This window comes from Kogia breviceps, chromosome 16, assembly GCF_026419965.1.
Source record: "Kogia breviceps isolate mKogBre1 chromosome 16, mKogBre1 haplotype 1, whole genome shotgun sequence".
NCBI classification, from domain to species: Eukaryota; Metazoa; Chordata; class Mammalia; order Artiodactyla; family Physeteridae; genus Kogia; species Kogia breviceps.
The window spans coordinates 69,782,418-69,804,457 of NC_081325.1; the positions used below are offsets into that span (position 1 = coordinate 69,782,418).

A 22,040-nucleotide genomic window follows, 5' to 3' on the forward strand; every position below is an offset into this window, starting at 1 on the left:
GCGACACAACCCCGCTGTGCAACACACAGGGGCTCTCATTCTCTCTGCTGAAGGGAGAGGCTAGGTTAGCATGATTCAGGCTGCTGAAAGTTATGGTGCATTTTCTCAAGAGGGCGGCATCACCGCCTTAGCATGGGTCTTCCTGATTGAGAATTTCTATCTCTGTAGCTTCCAATCCTGTTCTGCATTCTCTCCAACTCTGCATATAGCCCTGCACCCAGCCTATCCATCCTTCCTTTTTCATTTCCATTTCTTTTCTCAAGTTTCCTCTTATTATTTTCTTTTCCTTTTTATATAGCTTAAAGAGAGCCCTTTAACTGAAATGTCACCTTTAACCTTATTTCTTTCTCTACTGTGAACTTTATCAATAATTTCTACTTTTAACATTCTTTTCAGGGGTACAGTAGAAGCACAGCAGGAATCTGCTCAACACCTCATCATCTTGTGGTTTTCTTTTCCTTTTTACCACTTATAATCACACTCTCCTAAGCTGTCTTGTAGGCTGTAGTCGGAAACCATTTCATTTTTCATATAGGTCAACAAAATGTCAAGTGTAATCAGAGCAATGTAAAATGGGAAATGCTCACCACAGATGCACTTTTAAATGAATTCTATAAAATCAAGTTATTTAATTTACACTCTGGAAGGCCCATTTCTGTCGGCAAAATACCACTATTTTCTGAAAGCTGCTGCTACAGAAGCAAAATCAAGAGATTGCTGTGTTAATGTAAGTACTTCAAAGGTAACAAAAAGACTATACACAATGAATGCTTAATTACATTTTCTCTCTTTCAGTATTCCCATCACAGGGCTTTTCCTTTGAAACAATAATAAAGGGGAAAACACTGAAAAAAAAAAAAAAAAAAAGAGTCTTTCAGCTGCTTGTCTTTATCGTTCTTATCCCCAAATCACTGGCAAAAGTGGGGGAAAAGATGGATCTCATAAGCATTTGGCAAAACTGCAATCAGTCGGGCCAGAAATACGGAATATATACCTGGCGAATGAGAGAGACATTTTACAGGAACAGTAGGTAATGGTTATAAATATGCATTTGCTATACACTTATGCCTGATTTTCACTGTGGGCTGACAAATTGGTGGCCCCAGGGGGCGATGGAATGGCCTGCTGTTTCTTATTCCAGAACAAACTGCAGCCAAACATTGTTTTTTTCTTTTCTGCGTGGCACATGCCTGTTTGTCCCTGAAAAGACGAAATCAGGGGTTCCCCGGGCTGGGTGGCACCACCGGCCAGCGTGGATGAAAATCAAATCAGAGCTTGTATATTAATGTGGACTTAAAAAAATTTTTTCCAATTTGGGTTAAAATGCTTTGTAGTATTTTACAAAAAAAATTAAAAACTCATACATTTAACAAAAATGGGGGCTTCCCTGGTGGCGCAGTGGTTGAGAGTCCGCCTGCCGATGCAGGGGACGCGGGTTCGTGCCCCGGTCCGGGAAGATCCCACGTGGCGCGGAGCGGCTGGGCCCGTGAGCCATGGCCGCTGAGCCTGCGCGTCCGGAGCCTGTGCTCCGCAACGGGAGAGGCCACGTACCGCAAAAAAAAAGAAAAAAAATGCTCTTTTTAAGCTAAATCCAAGCCTAAAGACAGACTTATGGAATAGAGATTTTAACTTATAAATGTTCAGTTTGGAAGGTTATGCAATGTATATGTAACACAGGCTTATCACCTCCACACACGTTTGTATGTTGGTCCACAAACCATCTCCAGCTGTTTTGCTGCCACAATATTTTAAGAATTTCAGATCAGGTTGACCTGGAATGATTGGGAAGCAAATGTTTATCACGTGCATCGATCACACAGCAAGCAACAGCGTGCCCTCATGCCTCAGCACTTGTACTATTAGGTCTTGAATCACGGCTTTTATCTGTGGTTGGTTTGCGTTTACTAGTCCAACTTCTGTACCAGTTTAGGCTCAGAGAGGACAGAGATTAATCCCTTTCCCACTATGGCCAGAATGTAGGTTAGTACTTATACATAGGTTAGTACTTATACAGAGTAGTTGAGACTCAGTAAAACTGTGCTGAATCGAATTGGGCTAACTTGATAGAGGTCATGACAGTGACGGACAGTCTGAGGACATACAGGACGATAAAGCAACTGTCGATAATGTTTAAGCAAAATCTCCAGTGACCTGGGGAAGTGACTTCAGTCCCTAGACTTTTTGGGTAGAGTCCAGAAGTAACACTTTCAGTTTTGAAAATTTAGTTACAGTGTTTTCTTTCACGGAATTAATTACTTCTCATTTAAGTAAATTATTTATAAATTAGAAAATCTGAATTGACCTTTTTGCTGTAGATGAAACCAACTACACATCTCATAGTTTTAAAAATGTCACATAAAGCTGGATGAGAAAAATTGATTTGTTTTGTTTAAATAATGCATCTCATCCAACTTATACTATGTATAAACAGTAAGTTGAGATGGGTTAAAGATCTAAAGATGAATGCAAAAATTTAAAATAATTATAAGAAGATAGGGGAGAATATTTTTGTTACTTCAGGGTGGGAAAGAATTTCTTAAACATGAGTCCCAATTAAATGTTGACCGTAAGTGAAAAACTGACAGTTCTGACCACATCAAAATATAATGTCAAAAGCCATCACAGACAAATTGGAATAACAAAATATTACCTGAGAGAGGATATTTGCGACATATATAGTAGTTAATGGATAATATCCAGAATCTATGTAGCACTCCAACAACAAATTTAAGAAAGACAAACTAGCTTTTAGGGAAAGAGAGAAAGCACACGATTGGGTGAGTCACAAAGAAGATAGCCAATAAACATACTAAGAGGTGCTCCCTTATTAATAACCATGGAAACCCCCAAAATGCAAGTTAAGGCAAAGAGATATCACTATTCAACTCACAAGACTGTCAAAATCTTAAAAGTCTAACAATATCCAGTATACATGAGAATGTAAGAACACAGGAATTCTCAACCATTGTATGTGGGACTGTAAATTAGTGCAGTTTGCCTGTAGAATGGGGGTCTGCAAATTAAAGTTCCAGATAGCAAATACATTAGGCCTTGAGGGCCAAGAGGCAACACTGAGGATATTGCGTATGGACCTACACAACCATTTTAAATGCACAAACTGGGCTTCCCTGGTGGCGCAGAGGTTAAGAATCTGCCTGCCAATGCAGGGGACACGGGTTCGAGCCCTGGTCTGGGAAGACCCCACATGCCGCGGAACAACTAAGCCCATGTGCCACAACTACTGAGCCTGTGCTCCAGAGCCTCTGAACCACCACTACTGAGCCCACGCGCCACAACTACTGAAGCCCGTGCGCCTAGAGCCCGTGCTCCGCAACAAGAGTAGACACCGCGATGAAGACCCAACACAGCCAAAAATAAATAAAAATAAATTAAAAAAAAATAAAATGCACAAACCATTCTTAGCTCACAAGCTGTAGAAATAAAGCCTGCGGACTTTACTTTTCCTGGATTTTGGTATTCAGTTTTTATCACGCTTTTTACAATATTCGCAGCCACGTGTTTTATTTTTCTCCGTGTGTTTCTTTTAGTCATACAAAGTATAGTTAACACTGAGCTAGTTTCTAATTAACTGGCTGCACCCTGAGGTCTCCAGCTTCTGTTTTCAGTTTCATTACAGCTGTGAAGAGGATGCAGTGAGACTGAAGAGAGTGTCTCTATATGATAAAAAAAAAAATAATAATGCAGTTTTGGTTTGATCCTTAGATCGCTGAGGGTGTGAATGCTTAGAGATGGACAAGTCAGTACATGGATGTGGGATTTCCATTTTGTTTTATCTTGTTTTCCCTCATGTAAAACACTTGACCTTGATGGAGACAACTTCTTACTTAGATATAAAATCTCAGTCCTCAAGTAGTTCTTTGATTCACATATACATTTAGAATGGAAGGGGCCTCATCCAATGGGACTGCTCTACCTTTTTTCTCTGGTTCTGATTCTGAAACTGACAATAGGCCCAAAATCCGTTGGTGTTCATCGCATTATGAATTGTAAGACATAACTGAAGAGAAAGGCTGAACTCACCAGAGTGGCGAAGAGGTGATACAGAATGAAATAGATGGCGACCACTGGTGCCCACATGTGTCCCACGGCATTTAGCGTTTGGTCCATGACGTCAACCCATCCTTCCTGGGTAAGGATCTGGAACATGGACATAAATGCCTACAGAGGAAAAGAATGGAAGTATTAAACACTAGCCTTGGGCTTACATGCAACTTAGAATTAGTATATGGTGTTGAGGACTTTGATTTCAGTATTATTGATTCAGCAGGGAAAGAACAGCCTTCATTCAACAGGTAGGAAAGGGCAAGAACGCGTCCGGAGCCTGTGCTCCGCAACGGGAGAGGCCACAACGGTAAGTGGCCCGCGTACCGGAAAAAAAAAATAAAATAAAATAAAAAAAGAGTAAACACCTAGGTTTTCGTTCACATAGAGAGCACAGAATATGCAGGATGATTCTATTTGTAATATACGTATCTAGATACGTTTTGTGTGCATAAAAATGCTTGAAAGCCTATACAATAAACTTGGAACTCTGAGGACTGGAATGGGAAGGACTGAGGAACGAGGGAAGGGGGTAAATATTCCTTTTTATGAACTTTCCAAAGTAACAGCTTTGTTGAGATATGGTTTATATACCATAAAATTCGCCTTTTGAAGTAGACAATTCAGTGGTTTTGTTTTTTCACAGTGGTGCAACATCGCTGCTACCTACGAACTTTTTCATCACCCCCCAAACTGTGCACCCACAGCGGTCACTCCCCACCCCTCCGTCCTGCAGCCTTCAGCAACCAGTAACATGCTTTCTGGCCCCACGGGTCTGTCTGCTGTGAACATGTTCTACAAATGGCGTCACATAATATGAGGTCAGGGTTCATCCATGCTGCAGTCTGTATCGGCACTTCGTGCCCTTTTATTGCCAAATTATGTTTCATTAGATGGATCTGCCGCATTTTATCTACTCATCAGTTTATGGATATTTGGGTTGTTTCCACTTTTTGGCTATTATAAAGAGTGCTCCTACGAACATTCGTGTACGGGTTTTTGGTGGACATAAAAAGTACTTTATACTTAATGTATTTTTTTTTTTTTTTGCGGTACGCGGGCCTCTCACTGCTGTGGCCTCTCCCGTTGCGGAGCACAGGCTCCGGACGCGCTGGCTCAGCGGCCATGGCTCAAGGGCCCAGCCGTTCCGCGGCATGTGGGATCTTCCCGGACCAGGGCACGAACCCGCGGCCCCCTCATTGGCAGGCGGACTCTCAACCACTGCGCCACCAGGGAAGCCCCAGGGAAGCCCCTGTAATGTATGTTTTTTACTGTGTATTAAAACACATGTAAAACATATATTTACTTTAAAAATATAGACATTAAAGTTTTTTAAGTGTGGTGAAGAATACAGCTCAGGTTAACTTTCATTTTACAATATAATTTGCATCTATCTTATCTATCTTTAGCTGGTTTCCAGAACTCTTTCTCTACAAAAGATTTGCCTTCAAAATGAAATGCATTTGATAACTTATATAGTAGCTCGACCTTTTTATTCAGGGTGTCCCTGCTGTGTCTTACTACCAGTCAGCTGTAAAATAGAAGATTTGCATTGACGGTATTCACTGAATACAAAAGTGACACCTCCTTCAGTTTTAATTGCCTTAATTATTCACCTACTCAATCTCCTTGCTTCTTTTTTTCCTATTCAAATAGGAATAAAATGTATAGGAGTCTTATCTTCTGAAAAACCCACTGATCTCACAATCCTTTAGTATTTCACTGTCTAGTTTCATTGAAAACTTATTCAACTATTCAAAGTTCTAACAATACTTAAAATGACATCAATACACAGCAAATTTTGGACCTACCTAATGTTGGAGTTAAATTTCTAAAAAGTACACTGGTTGGCAAAATCATGACCAACAAGATCAAGGTCTTATGGAGAATTAGGGGTTGGGAAAAACCAATAAAAATGACATTACGTGTATTTAAAAACCTACAGTAAATAAAAGCTCTAAGAGTCACCACTTACCGTGGCTAAACTAAGGTGTCCATAAATACAAATACTGTGGATTTGAAATGTGGAGTAAAACCATAGTGCTGTAATGTTAAAGCCATTGGCAATAGCCATTTCTTTACTTCAAATTTCTCCTTATCTGGTTTAGATGGAATTTCATGGCCTATCAATTCGAACACACTCTTCTCAGTTCTCCAAACTCCATCTTCCTTTTTTGCCAAACTCTCAGGAAACGTGCCAACTCCTAGGTGAATCTGACTCCTCATGTCTGCACCTCTCCAGCCCCTCCACTGGTTCCATATGGAGATGGGCTCCCTTCCACCCTGGCCTCCAGAGAGACCTCAACACTGCCCAGCAAGCCTCAGCCATTCAAAGCCTCTCATCTGGTCTAACCTCACCGGCCGCATCTCTGCCTTCTCTCTCAAGAGGTGCCCTTCCCAGAAGGCGGGGCCAAAGGAGAGCAGAGTTTAACATAGAGGCTGAGACTGAGCTGAGGAGGAAGCCCACGGCCCCCTGTGAGCTGTAGGGCGGGGACATCAAGGACCAAGTGTTCAGCTCGCTGTCCCAGGGCCTGAGTCCGGGGTTAGATCGCTGACTGGCTTAGCGGCTCTGGGTAGAGCACGAGGCCAGCCTGACACCAATCTCTCTCAAATGTGCCATCACATTATTGCTCCCTGAAGACTGTTTTAAGAATCAAAATAAAACATGTGTGAATACTTTATTATAAACATGAAAGGGCTAAACAGATGATAGTTGTTTTTTGGTTTTTTTGGCTGTGCTGTGTGGCTTGTGGGATCTAGTTCCCTGACCAGGAATAGAAGCCATGGCCCCTGTAGTGGAAGCCTGGAGCCCTAACCACTGGACCACCAGGGAATTCCCAAATAATATTTTAAATAGTGATTTAAAAATCTGTCCCAGGGCTTCCCTGGTGGCGCAGCGATTGAGAGTCCACCTGCCGATGCGGGGGACGCGGGTTCGTGCCCCGGTCCGGGAGGATCCCACATGCCGCGGAGCGGCTGGGCCCGTGAGCCGTGGCCGCTGAGCCTGCGCGTCCGGAGCCTGTGCTCCGCAACGGGAGAGGCCACAGCAGTGAGAGGCCCGCGTACCGCAAAAAAAAAAAAAAAAATCTGTCCCAAGGAAAAACAACTTCAATTACACTAGCTAAAATTTCAGAATTCTAGTATCGTTCTTACGACTTGAACTTTTTACATCATATACAGTGTGATTCCATTTTTGTAAAGCTCAAAATAATAAATGATAAATTATATTTTTAAGAAGATATTTCCTTTAGATACATGAAAGTGTGACGGTGCTTTTTATGGCATCATTTTATTTCATCTTTGAACTAAGTGATTCCTAAGATATCTTCTAGCTATAGGTGTCCACTGTTCTATGCTCTCAATTGGTACTGGCAGTCAATTGGAAAACTTTGTCTTTATACAATATACTTTCTAGACTATTTTCCTCGACTATACTTACACTATAAAAACTATAGAATAAGGTTACACGAAATGTTTTGATACTAATAGATACTATAAATTGACTTTTAGTGAGTGCTGTCAAGGATAAGAGAATTTACTGAATAAACAGTAAAAATCGTGGTGTTAGCCAGTGGACTGAAAAAGTAGGGGCTGAAAAGAATACGAGCTGTATGTGCCCTAAGCCATCACATCCACTGGGATCTTAAAACGCAATGGAAGACTGACTGAAACTTGTTGTAGGGCCTGGAGAATTCTGAAGAGTTTAGTTACTAGTGACTTCTACGTGACAAAGTTTTTGGAGCTATCTCTCTCCACATATGAACTCTTTTGAAATTTGAGATCTGTTGAAATCCACTACCCTTGTTGTTAACAGAAGTGAAACATCAAAATATTAATTTCTCTGTAAAATGATTGTGCCTTATTCCTTGTGATTTAGAAAGAAATAAAGTTGAAAGTGGTGGTTTCAATTAATTCTGTGACTGCCTTTTATGTTGGCAAGAAAGACTGAGCAGTTCTTTGCTTTTATCTTTTTTTCAAAATGAACCCACATTATTTATTTTGCTTTTATAATTCCTAAAATATGCTTGTTACCAAGCATTCCATTTAAATGAGTAAAAAGAGAGAGAGGGGAGAAAAGCCTGTTTACTGGTCAAATTTTAGACTACTGTGAAAAAGTCTTGCTGAATCTAGACTAATGTAATTGGCCTTAAATGTCAAAATGAGCTTGAATGTAATTAGAAGCAAAGCAGAAATCAAAATGTTATGCCTATTCCAGCAGCAAATTACTTTAAGTAGAGTCTACACTTAAATATAATTTCAAGAGTAAAAGGAAAGATGGTAGAAGCTCATTTGCAAAAACTAGTGAATCTTTTCCTAGTTATGAAAGTGAATGTAGGTATACCTGATCATCTCTTTGCTTATAAATGGCCGTGCTTGGGTTAACTTCTACATATAACACCATAAATGACCACGTAGACCAAACCATAGGTTTGTACAGTCTCCTAGGATTCTTTCAGGGTTAAGATTTAAGAACATGAGAAGAGACACTGAGCCATGACTGTCATTTATACAGTGCTGGGCTTCCCTGGTGGCGCAGTGGTTGAGAATCCGCCTGCCGATGCAGGAGACACGGGTTCGTGCCCTGGTCCGGGAAGATCCCACATGCCGCGGAGCAACTAAGCCCGTGAGCCATGGCCGCTAGGCCTGCGCGTCCGGAGCCTGTGCTCCGCAACGGGAGAGGCCACAACAGTGAGAGGCCCGCGTACCGCAAAAAAAAAAAAAAAAAAAAATATTATACAGTGCTTTGCAGCCCCCAAAGCAGTTCATTGTCCATTATTTAGAGTAATTTCAGCAATAATCTTGTGTACATTTTGCAGATGGGTAACTGAAGTACAGAAGCCTTAAATGACTGACCCAGGTTTGCAGGTAGCAAAGCGATGTTTCTGGGTCTCTAGGCTGGAATCTGCTGATTTCAAATTCCTGCTGTCCTTTTGGATATTACAGGTAACAAGACGTCTTAAGATCTAGTAATTGCTGATCTCCTTTCCTTATCTAAATTACTAAAACAAACAATGCTCTAGTCTAAATCATATTTAAAATTGTTACCTCCTTTGTCTAGCACAGTACTGAGTACATACCTGAAACTCTGTATTATGCTCGACTGGTTAATAAAAATTAGATATCTCCAGTATTTTTTATGCTTGGTTAAAATAAGCTTCACTTGTTACCATTTTTCCAAATGAAAAAGATACAACCTTTTCAATTTCATGAGAATCTAAAATTACAAACTGTCTTTTAATAATAAAAATATTTTAATAATTTAAGACTTAAACGTTAAAGTTCCTATATTAGAAACATTTATCTTAAGGAAAAAAGATCGAGATAAACTGAATGAACTTATATTTTCCCCCCAACCATCTTTCTTGCAGAGCATGATATTTTTAGTTGAAAGGTATACTTCCCACCGATTATGTTAAAATAATTTTGAAATGCAACCATCTAGCTGACAGAACAAACAGCTGTGAAAATGAGACCTGGAGATTTATGCAAATAGGAGACTTCTGAATTAATTTTCCTCATAGAACAGACTGTCAAGTTTCTTGAAGTATTTATGCCCTATTTCTTAATTAGCGATTTTGCTACTGTCAGTCATATTAAATTTTCATAATGGAAATGATGCATTTCACTGGCAAATATGTGCTATAAAATTGCAGATGAAAGTTAATATTTTACTTTGGGTGCAGCAGAGATTTCGTAACATATATAAAAGAGACAGTGCTCCTAAGAACACAGATGTACGTCTTACTGTGAAATAAAACAGGATTTATTCAGAAAACTTTTGTAACTAAAATACCACCGAGTCTATACAGGAAATTTCCCAGTGTTTTTTTACTATCCACTTGTAGAACTATGCCCAAGAACAAGGTTTTCCTATTTGGCTTCAAATAGAAAGCAGCATCAGTCAGGAAATGCTTATATTTTTGCATACTAAAAACCCGCACACTTTGGAAATAGTTTGCCTATATTTTGCTCGCTTTTAATGGGCTTTGATTTCTTATTTCTCTTCAATCTAAGTTCACAAATAAGAAGCTTCACTGCAAATTATATTGTCTGCTCTTTTCTACTGCAAACAAATTTCAAAACCTTGCTTCTATCTTGATAGTGCTGATTTAGTACTCTAATGCCTTGAAAATAAAGTTGATAGTTGTTTACCAATAAATATTTAATTGAAATGACTTGAATTTAATAAAGCTGATTTTATAAGTCATAAACTAAAATTTGTCTTATTATACAACTGAAATTAGTCTTATACAATTTGCATATCCCTGTTATATCTATATCTATACTTTCCTTCATTTAAAATTTTACCAGCTAATGTTCTTGATATTTTAAAAAATGAGATAATTATTTTTCTTACTGATGTGTAATTATAAATTAAGCTTTTATATCTATCTATCTGTCTACCAACTTACCTATTTCCATTTTTTTTAAACCAAGAAGCCATTCATTGTACAAAATTTGGAAGTACAAAAAGGCATAAAGAATAAAATAAGTTACTTATAATTCAAACAAGGGTGTATATATTTTTTAGAATTTGTTGTAGAATTTGAAAATTCTACCAGTTCATTTTTCCCTAGGGATATACATGTACTGGAAACAAAACTGAATTCAGCTGCAAACCTAGTGTCATTTTAGGGTTCTTTGCTTGAGTTTTGGTCATCACCACTTATGTCACTCATGACTAACCTCATTAATCATTCTGTAAAAATACAGTTTTGATAACTGTAAAATATGCCACCATATTCAAAGTTTACTTAGACATTCTATTATGATTGGACATTCAAGTTGTTTTAAAATTTTCACACTGATAAATAATGCTACAAAGAGCAATTTTTTGGAAGATCGATCTTTGTGTGCACTGTGGATATTTTCTTGGGGTAGACTTATAGAAATGCACTTACTAGATCAAAGAGTAAAAAGGCTTTTCAGTGTCTTGATACATAATGAAAAACTGATTCTCAGAAAAGTTACACAAATTGCAATGTGTGAGAGGCTTTTCTGTTGGCAATGAGCATTATTATCATTAACCAAAAACCAAACTAACGAACCAACCTTGTCCATTTGACGTTCTTACTAACATGTATTACAAATTATGGTTGTACCATCACATTTCCCTTTGTTTTTAAAAACTACCTATGGTGATTATTTTTGACTAGTTTGAAAATTCAAATGTATCCTTCTTCTAGGCCTAAAAAGTCTAAGATGAAAGATGGTATTTTCTTTGCTTTCTACATTTTTACACTTTAAATATCCTTGCTCTAATTTATCAGGGAGTTATTTTGGTACATAGTATGAGAGGGCTTTGGTATCCCCAACATTACTACTAATAATTAGTCTTTCAATCATTCATTGTGATCCTTTGTCAAATGTTTTTTCAATGGATATATATACGTGTGCCCATTCATCTGTATGTTAACCCTAAATCATACTCTTTTAATTATTGTAGCCTTTTACAGTTTCTTGTCGGTTCTCACTGATTTTTGATGATACTTCTCCCTGCTTTTTTTTTTTTTTTTTTTTTTTTGCGGTACGCGGGCCCCTCACTGCTGCACAGGCTCCGGACGCGCAGGCTCAGCGGCCATGGCTCACGGGCCCAGCCGCTCCGCGGCACGTGGGATCTTCCCGGATCGGGGCACGAACCCGTGTCCCCTGCATCGGCAGGCGGACTCCCAACCACTGCGCCACCAGGGAAGCCCATCCCTGCTTTTTTTAAAATAGCATCTCTAATGTGGGGAAAATACTTCCTTAACAGGGTAGTTTTGGGGATTCCATTACATAGATGTAGATATCTATGTATGTATATGTGTACCTCTTTCTTTCTATAAATGTCTATCTATGAAAAGTTCTTGCTATAAGGACCTCACATGTAAAAAATACTTAAATCCAGTAATTATTACTATTAATAATAATGACCTCTGGGGAAATGTTTCTCTAGACTTAATCAGAGATAATTATGCTTCTCTAGAAGCGAGTTTGTTTTAACCTCATAATCATTGTTTAATCTATTTCGGTGTATATTTGCTCTAGGAAACATGGACATCCTCATGATGAACTTTAGGGTTCGTTTTTGCTTCCACTGTAATTTTGATTTTGTTTTCCCTTTAGATTAATTCTTTTAAATTCTGCTTAAATTTATTGGACCTAGGTATAATTCTTATTGGATATACTATAGCCTTTTTGGATTAAGGCAAAATAGAATAAACATTTCTTTCCGTGTATTGCTCAATTGCCTGCAATTTAAGTCTATTATTATTTATTTAGTTGAATAATGCAGAAATGTGCATTCTTCCTCATGCTCCAAGATAGTATTCCCTTTCCTTTATTTTGTTGTACCTTTCCATAATCCACCAATTGGTTTTACTTCCTTTTTTCAATCAACCTGAAACAACATGGCTTACCCAAAGAGACACGAAGTGTGACATTTGCCTACATTGTTAGTGGAATTCTCTTTCTGGTCCTTCATATAACTATGCATGCTTTATTGTCAGATTTCTAGAGGTTTTCTTTCAGAAACGTATCCAGTACATTTCTGTTGGATTGAGGTGAGATTTTTGACCTTTGCTCACTGCCTTATTCCTGAGATTCTGAACTGAATTAATGGCACGTGGAAAACTAAAATAACAACAAAAACAATGCTACAGACTTAAGTGTGAACTAGCTACCAGGGTTCCTTCTATATCTAGTCCCTGCCTGTACTGTTTTTCCCCTTTGGTACTGCACAGTGTAAGATTACAGGATGCAACCCATCCACTTTCACTTGCCTAGTACAGCTCCCTGACACCCCACCCCGCCCCCACCTGCACACACACGTACTCAGCTACATGCATGCTCACTCACATATATTTTTATCCTGTCTTGTTTCCTGAACATTAAGGTTTTAACATTGATTCATAGAGAAGATGTTCGAGAAGGCTGGAGAGAATCCTCCGTAGACGTAGGCAGTTGTACCCAAGGGGTGAGCAGTGGAGAAAGAATGAATCTATACATTAGTCATTAAATGGTTCCGCATTTAGTCCCAGATGTGAAATAGTGAATGATAAGCTATTTCAGATTCCAGCAGTAATCTTATTTATAATTTTTTACGTTTTGCATTTTTGTTGAAAGTTGCAAAGGGTGAGTAAAAAGAATAGTCAAAGCCAGAATCGGGGTGGATTTTTAAACTTTCAGTGCAATACAGAAAACTGAATGCTTTCTGTACCGTTAATACCCAATGATTTACTGAGGGATCCTTTTATGCTGGGCTATGTGATTACTGCTGGGAATTTAGTGTTTCATGCTAAGAAGTTGGATTTCCACGTTATTTAAGAAAAACACTAGCTGCTACCGCTTGTTGATTCCCTGTTACATTGTCAGCACAATGTTAACTAGTCTGAATATATTGTATCCTTTAAACTTTCTAATAATCCTCTAAGATATTTACTGTTGTTCTGTTTTTATTATACGTAACCACAAGAGAACAGTCGAAATGTCTGACTATAGACTGTATTTTTTTGTAGGCAAGACTCAACAAAGTACTTAAAATATAGTTAGCTTCTCCTCAGTGAAAATATGCTCACAGAAACTCATCTTAACGGAAGGAGACACACACACATTCCTCCTTAACAACTCTCACTGGTGTCTGAAGTCGGTGCAGTGGAGTAGACTGATTAGTAGTAAAATAATATTTACGTAATATGGTAAACTACTAGTGGGAAAACTACAGATAGGATTGAAATGGAGCAGGACCCTATGGTGCCTGCCCCTCCACGTCCTCAGCCTGTCTTTTGTTTGCGGAAAAACTTTAGCCAAAGAATACGTTTAATCAGAGAAGTGAGAAAATGAAGAAACAAAGGAAAATAATCAAGGAGACCAAATAATGATAGTTTAGTCATCAAGCATAGTCAGGGACATTTAGTTCCTCCTTAAGGGCTATAGATAATATTCTGAGCCGTATCCTGTGAGCTGTCGTATAGAGACTGAAACCCCCCCCATCAGGTGGAAGAAGTTAACTACACGGTGACCAGGCTGTAACCATGACAGAAACTGCCACAATTCCGAGAACAGGCCTCAAGGAAATGGGAACAAACCGACCCTGGAACCGAAGGTTAACCGTACCTAAAACAATCAAGATGACGCCGGTCAGACCACCAGTGACCGAGGTCAAGGTGACGGTCGGAACTGCCTGGGCTGTTTCTGCGCGCAGCCCCTCCCTCCGCCTATAAAAGCTCTTGCCCCCTGATTGTCAGTGGGGGCAGTCGGCCTTTGCACAGGAGTCCGCCTTCACCCCCCGTTGCCAGCATCCAAAATAAAGCAAACTTTCCTTTCCACCAACCTGGCCTCTTTAATGGCTTCTGAGCTGCAAACAGCCGGACCCCACTTTCAGTTACAAGATGACTGGTAGTAAACTACCAAAATACGACAAGATGCAAAAAAAGGTTCTCCCCCAAAGAATATGCTTCTGGGATCAGGGGTAGGAATCGAAGGATGCTTTATTCAAGAAATGTAATAATTCCTTGAATACTGAAGTTCAGTGGTAAATGATATCGACACCCAGCCACAGGAAAAGAGGTGGCCATTTCTGTGTGATTCACGCTGCGTTAAAATCATCCTCCAAGAGGAAGAGCACAGGATAGTATTTTATCGCTATGCCACTGATGACTCACCACAAATATAAATTCAAATGGAAGCCAAAGAACCTCGGATGCTGTAGCAGAAAGGAAATAGAGTTAGTTTTTCAGGTTTTATGAGGGAAGTGGTTACATTAAGCTATATGTTGCATTACTTTAAAATTTAAACCAAATTGCTAGTTTCTCTTGCAGGGCCAAGTCCAGGCATAGATGACAATTTGGCTTAAAGCCTCAGATGGGACTGACTTTATGAGACTGTGGAAGATTTGACACAATAGCGGTCACACAGATAAAATAAAAAATGACCTCCCCTACTGCCCTGGAGATGCCAGAAGTTCCGCAGCTGATCGTAAATTTTTGTCTCTGGTCAATAAAGGTGAGTTTTGTTCAATGAAAAACCTCCTCAGAGAAATAACATTTTTTTCAGTGTAAACTTCGTCAAAATAGCTCTTCCGCTATTCTCCAGGAAAAACAACAAAGAAAGTAAAAATCTTCAACGGCTCCCGCGTGTCACAAGCCCAACCTCGGAAGACACCCAATGGTCAGCCTCCAGCCTGACACCGCAGTTCCTTTCACACTGTGATTCTCCGCGTCTCTGATTTACTCGCTCTGTTTCCCTTACATAGGATACTCTCATTTAATGCCGTTACCCCAATCCTCCTGGGGAATCATATTTACCCCTGACGACAGCTCTTCATAAAGCTCTGCAGACTTCCTTCCCTGGAAGCAATCCCTTCCTCTCTTATTAAAATGAAACGACAGTTGGAAGACAATACATAGCACATAATAGGTTCCCGGAAATTTTAAAATACACTCCAGGATATCTTTGATATTGCTTTACCACTGACTACATCTATTGGAGCACATTTCACTTTCTGGCTTGAGCTCCTTCTTATGTTTCTACTAGGGGATAAGTTGAGTTCGTCCTTACGTGCTCAACTCTGGTGTAAGTGGAAGTACGTGCGCTGGTTCATGTGCGGCCACCGCAGAGCTCCATCACGTGGAGAATGCTGTCTGAATTATAAACAACAACAAAATAGGCACACGATCTATTTAGTCTTCACTGTGAATGGAAACAGGCAGAATTTGTGGAAAACTTCCGGGGGTGCAGCAGATGAGGGGAGTATAAACATTAGGATATAAGAAACAAAGTGGAGATAATATCTTTCATGCAAGCAAATACAAAGAGATGTAGAAACATGAGGATATAAGAATAAAAGTGGAGGGACCTCCCTGGCGGTCCAGTGGTTAAGACTGTGCGCTTCCAATGCAGGGGGCGCAGGTTCGACCCCTGGTCCGGGAGCTAAGAGCTCATGTGCTGTGCAGCGTGGCCAAAAAATAAAATTAAACAAACAAACAAACCTCAATTAAAAAAAAGAATCCAAGTGGAGATAATATCTTTAATGCAAACAAATGCAGAGAGATGTGAGGCTGCAGATGGGGAAAGCAGATGCTAGGATGCCTGGCCTTGGGTTGTGCCTACAGAAAAAAAAAAATAAAGCTATCTATCTGAAAGATAGTCAACAGAGTGGTTTGCTTTTTTCCTTTTTTGTCTCAAAAATTTATAACAGAACCTCAGTGTCTGATCGTACATGAGAAAAAATGATTTAAAAACCACAGGAAATTCTGGACAACATGCAACAGACATCCTTTAAAAGGCCTAGTTAAGATCCAGGAATATAATGGAAACTCCAGGACCAAAAACGAATGGGCAGTTTGATTCAAGAAAAGGCACCTTCCCTAGGGGATTTATGAGCGCTGCTAGACTTTGGGTTTTTTGTGTGTTTTCTTGCGGTACGCGGGCCTCTCACTGTCACGGCCTCTCCCGTTGCGGAGCACAGGCTCCGGACGCGCAGGCGCAGCGGCCACGGCGCACGGGCCCAGCCGCTCCGCGGCACGTGGGATCCTCCCGGACCGGGGCACGAACCCGCGTCCCCTGCATCGGCGGGCGGACTCTCAACCACCGCGCCACCAGAGAAGCCCTAGACTTTGGTTTTTAATGTCATGTCACACAAGGGGCAAAGTCACTGACCCTTGAAAGGTGGAGATTGCTAAGCTGGATATTTACCGGGCTTCACTGGAGGCTGACCAGAAAAACATTCAACGGCAAAAGGAGGTGAAAAGGGAGCACGTGTGACTTGACTTGGGCACACACGTGTGGAATCGTATGATGACACAGCTGGCACCACAGAACCGTGGGGAATGGACAGACCAGTCAATAAATGGTACTGTGACAGTGGGTTAGACAAACAGAAGTAAGATTGTTTCCTATCTTATTACAGCAGCCACAAAAATCAATTCAGGTTAAACGAAGAGCTAAATGTTTAAAAGCCAAACAAAGCCTGACAAGACCAAATATTGCTGAGTTGAAGCTGAGAACATTCTCATATATTACAGATGCCAGATAAGTTGGTAAAAGTATTTTGGAATGCAAGTTTATCACTATCTATTCAAGTTGAAGGTATCTTTATTCTAAGACCCAGCAATTCCAGTCTTAGCTGCACACCCTAACAGTATTTTCACATGTGCAGAATTTCACAAGTGCAGAATTCAGATGTGTGCAAGTTAACGTGCAACGTTCGGAGAAGCACTGTTTGGAGCCACAAAATATTAGAAACACACCTCTCAAACCTGCATGCATTAGCTTTCTATTTCTGTGTAACAAACCACAAATTTAATGGCTTAAAACAACACTCGCTGATTATCTCACAGTTTCTGTAGGTCAGAGGTGTGGGCGGGGTGTAATTGGGTTCCCTGCTCAGGGTCTCAGATGCTGAAATCAGGGTGTAGGTTGGGCTGCGGTCTCACCTGGAACTTGGGGTCTTCTACCCTCATTTGGGTTGTTATCAGAATTCTCTTCCTGTGGTTGTAGGCCTGAGGGTCCTGGTTTCTTGCTCACAGCCCCCAGAAGCCACCCTCAGGTCCTAGCCACATGGCCCTTCAAAACATGGCAGCTTACTTGTCCAAGGCCAACTGGAGACCCTCTTTTGTTTCGAATCTCTCTCTTCAGAAAGGGCCCAGTTCCTCCGATTAGGTCAGGCCCACCCAAGATAACCTCCTTTTTGAGTCACTCCAGTTCCATCATTAGCAACCTATTTCCAGGAGCGAAATCCCATCATATTCACAAGCCCTGCCCAAACCCAAAGGGAAAAGATTATGTAGAGGGTCAGATGTCCTGGAAACCCATTTTAGAATTCACCTACTACACGGGAGAGTGGGAAACTAAATTGTGCAGTGTTTCTCTGAATCGTGCTCTCTCTATATATACATATATAAAATATGGTGCAATGTATACTGGTATATTACACCCCAAGGGAAATAAATAAAGTATAGCTACAATTACACATATTGGTAAATCTCACAAACAGTGTTGAGCAAAAAAAGCAATTAGCAGAAGAAACACTGTAGTATGAGACCACATAAGGTGGGTTTAAATTACACAGAAAGATATGTGATTCTCAGCTGATGCCTATATATGCATTTAAGGCATAAAGGGATGTACTAAGGACAAACATCGAGTTCAGAAAGTGGTGCCCTATGGGAAAGGGAGGAGAGCAATGAGGGACATGTGCTCAAGGAGTTCAGATCCATTGCTAATCTGCTTTTTGAACTGCATATGGCCACAGAAGAATACATTTTATTATTCTTTATATACCTTTGCATGCCTGAAATATACCATGAAAAATTAAAAACACATGGAAGACCAAACAATAAAAAACAAAAATTAATAAAGGTTTCGGCAATATAAATTGAACTAATTATCCTTTTGAAGATAAGGTAAACCCTGAATTGATTAAAAATGTAGTCAAACTCTCTTCATCTGGCAAACGCTGAAAAAAAATGAAGGGGCAAGCTGTTTCTTCAAATTTCTTAGTAATTCTTTCAATGCAACTAAATGTATGATTAGCTATTCCGGTGGTGAGAGGAAACAGGGAAATTAATTTGTAATTAAGTGTTTTATAGTATTTACTGCTTATATTGTTTAACTGCTTTGGACATGGTTTTATAAGTGAAAATTCAATAAAGTAATTAGTATTTAGAGAATGCAAATTAAGAAAACATATCAAATAAACAGTATTAAAATTCAAGTACCCTGTATTATGGAGGGTAGCGTATTCTTTATGAATAAAAACTATCCCCTGGGCTTCCCTGGTGGTGCAGTGGTTGAGAGTCCGCCTGCCGATGCAGGGGACACGGGTTCGTGCCCCGGTCCGGGAGGATCCCACGTGCCGCGGAGCGGCTGGGCCCGTGAGCCATGGCCGCTGGGCCTGCGCGTCCGGAGCCTGCGCTCCGCAACGGGAGAGGCCACAGCAGTGAGAGGCCCGCGTACCGCAAAAAAAAAAAAAAAAACTATCCCCATTTGTAGGAATGCAAAACAAATGAGGCCTGCTTATTGTTATTTTAGTAGGAAACTGAAAGGAATAAAGATATTGAGCTATTTAAAGATCTACAGGGGATGTTTACTGCAAGTATTTTAGCAACATAGAAGAAAGTTTCTTCATATACTAAGTAGAGGGATAAACAGAACAAAAACAGTGGTGAAATTGCACACATGAGCTTTTGTCGGGCAACCAGGAGAAAACGCAAACTGTTTTTGTCTTTGTTACAGAGATGTGGCCCTTGCCTATAGCAACCTGTCTCATGACCTGGAGGGGCTTTTCCTTCATGAAAAGCTAATCTAACCGGTCTGCTTATAATACAACCTATTAGTCCCAACAAAACAGCGACGGCGGGATACTGCCTCACAGCAGGACTTGATCTTGTTATTTTCTACTTAGCAGTGTGTCTGTTTTGTCCAAATTAGAAGAGAAAGTTATTGGCTTGAGATGACCAAGTTGTTTTAGTAAATTGTGTCAATATGTCATTCTTTTTTTTTTTTTTTCCCACTGAAAACATCCAGGCTCCTTTCCTCCATCTCACGGGGTTTTTGCTGAGGCTCCTCTGGCTGTTTCCTCGCTGTCTCTAGGTCCTGATGCTGCAGATCGCATGACACAGTGTTAATAAGTGCTCTGAGAGGTGTCAGGAGAGAAGAGCACAGCGCTGCCAACTTCAAGCTACTTGCAGTCCAGTAAAGAAGATGAGACCTTGCGCACGTGCCGACGGTGTGTGACAGAAGTAACCATAAAAATGGGAAGCAGGAACCCTCTATGTGCCAGGCCCTACGCTGGCTCCTTGGCGGGTCCTGTTTGGGCATCTTGGAAAGGAGCTGGGACCCAGATGCTTCCGGGAGAGAAATTAAACACCAGCCCTCCTCCTACTCCGTGTCTACACAGCCTGTTTGCACAGGGCATATGGGAGCTTCGGAGGCAGAAATGAGCGAGAGAAATCTCGTCCAGGTTTCGGGTCTGACCATTGTAGTGACTTCTGTGGCTGTCTCCCCGGTATCCATTTCTTCCCCTATGATGAATCCAAGCCAATCACCTTGCCTCTAGCCATCTTGCCAGCGATTCATTTAGTAGTGACCAAGTGGCCCAACCCTGCCGGATGAGAGATGACGGCTGGTTTGCTGCGGGGCATGGGGAGGGAGAAGGCACTGGGAAAGGTGTCCTTGATTCTAAGGAGGAGATCTGGGCGGAGGTGACCCTCCTCCTCCTAGATTTTATCAGGAAGCCTGAAAATGTTGCATCCACTTTGTTAACACATGAAGACAACACATGGACAATGAAACTGCTTTGCTTTGCTAGGGTTGCTGGTACGCAAAACTGGGTGGCTTCAAACAGTGGGAATGTAGTATCTCACAGTTCTGCAGAGGAGCAATCAGAAATCAAGGTGTCGGCAGGACCACGCTCCCTCTGAAGGGTTCTCCCTGCCTCTCTGCTTTGGGTGCTTTTGCTGACAATCCTTGGAGGTCCTTGGCTTGTAGATGTCATGACCATCACTGGCCGTCTTCCCCACGCGTGTCACATTGTCTTCTCTCTGTGTATGTCTGTCTCGGTGTCAAAATCTCCCCCCCCCCTTTTTTTTTTTGCCATACACAGGCCTCTCACTGTTGTGGCCTCTCCCGTTGCGGAGCACAGGCTCCGGACGCGCAGGCGCAGCGGCCACGGCTCACGGGCCCAGCCACTCCGCGGCACGTGGGATCCTCCCGGACCGGGGCACGAACCCGCGTCCCCTGCATCGGCAGGCGGACTCTCAACCACTGCGCCGCCAGGGAAGCCCAAAATCTCCCCTTTTTATAGAATGTCAGTCATATTGGATTCGGGTTCACCCCAATGACCTCGTTTTAACTTGATGATCTCTACTTCCAAATAAGGTCACATGTGGGGAGTCCTGAGGGTTAGGATTTCAACACATCTTTTGGGGGCACATAAGTTAACCCATGACAACAACTGAGAGAATTTCAGTGAAAGACCCAGAGTCCTGGCTTCCTGAAGTCAACCTAATCCCTTAAATTTTGTGGGATAAATTTACTAATGGTTTAAGTTAGTTGGAGTCAATTTTCTGCTACTTGCAGCCAAAGCATTCAGACAGAGTTATGCAGACATTGCTGACGGGATGAGGTTAAGGGCAGCCATGGAGGCTGACAGGGGTCTCGGAGCTGCAGACAACAGCAGAGGACAGCATCTGTCCTGTTGAGCCTGATACGGTGTGGAAGGATCGGAGAGGTTTGTTTTGGACTAATATTGATTGTTCATCCAAACACCTATTCACCAGCTACACTGTGGAAAGGATTGTGCTAAACACGGATGATTTAAATGAGCAAGAGAGACGCCGTTAGGACTTCCCTGGTGGTCCAGTGGTTAAGACTCCGAGCTTCCACTGCAGGGGGTACAGATTCGATCCCTGGTCTGGGAACTAAGATCCCACATGCTGCGTGGCTAAAAAATTAAATTAGAAAAAAAAAAAAAAAGGTAGACACCATCTCTGCCTTTGAAAGGTGGGTTGGGGGGAAATCTTGAAATATGAGCCCAAAGAGGTAAACGGGGCCAGAGAGGAAAAGATACTGAAAACCCTATGAAAATGTCTGTTATCTTGAGGGAGAGGAGAATCTTGAAGCATTTTAAATAGGAGGGTGTCATGAGACAATTTACGTCGAAGAAGGATCAGTTTTACTGCAAATGGAGCACAGGCTGCAGCGTGGATGAACGAGGTACGGAGACCCACTGGGGAACGGGCGGAATAACCCTAATCCCTGCAGTATCCTTTCACCTTTGAGTATCTCCGGAAGCACCGGGGTCTTCCCGTGTGGCGGGAGCTGCATCAGAGGGTCAACGCACCGGGCGGTTACTTAGCGTGCCCGGGTTGCTGCTGTCCCCTGTGTCACTCGGCCCCTCCAGGATTCTCTTCCTTGGATTTGGAAGGGAAACCAGCTTCCCAGGTCCATGTCAGCTCCTCTTCGAGGGATCTCACAGCAGGTTGCTGGAGCCCAGG

At 41.4% G+C, this 22,040-nt stretch overlaps 1 protein-coding gene across 6 annotated transcripts in view; it reads right to left on the bottom strand.

The window, feature by feature from the left end:
• The window catches only part of NALCN (sodium leak channel, non-selective), a 274,410-nt gene that overhangs the window by 113,266 nt on the left and 139,104 nt on the right, over positions 1-22,040 (bottom strand). For all 6 annotated transcript variants that reach the window (XM_067016966.1, XM_059042399.2, XM_067016967.1 and 3 more), the window contains one exon: positions 4,042-4,179. In XM_067016966.1, the coding sequence (XP_066873067.1) occupies positions 4,042-4,179 (138 nt within the window). The remainder of the gene's footprint in view (positions 1-4,041; positions 4,180-22,040) is intronic.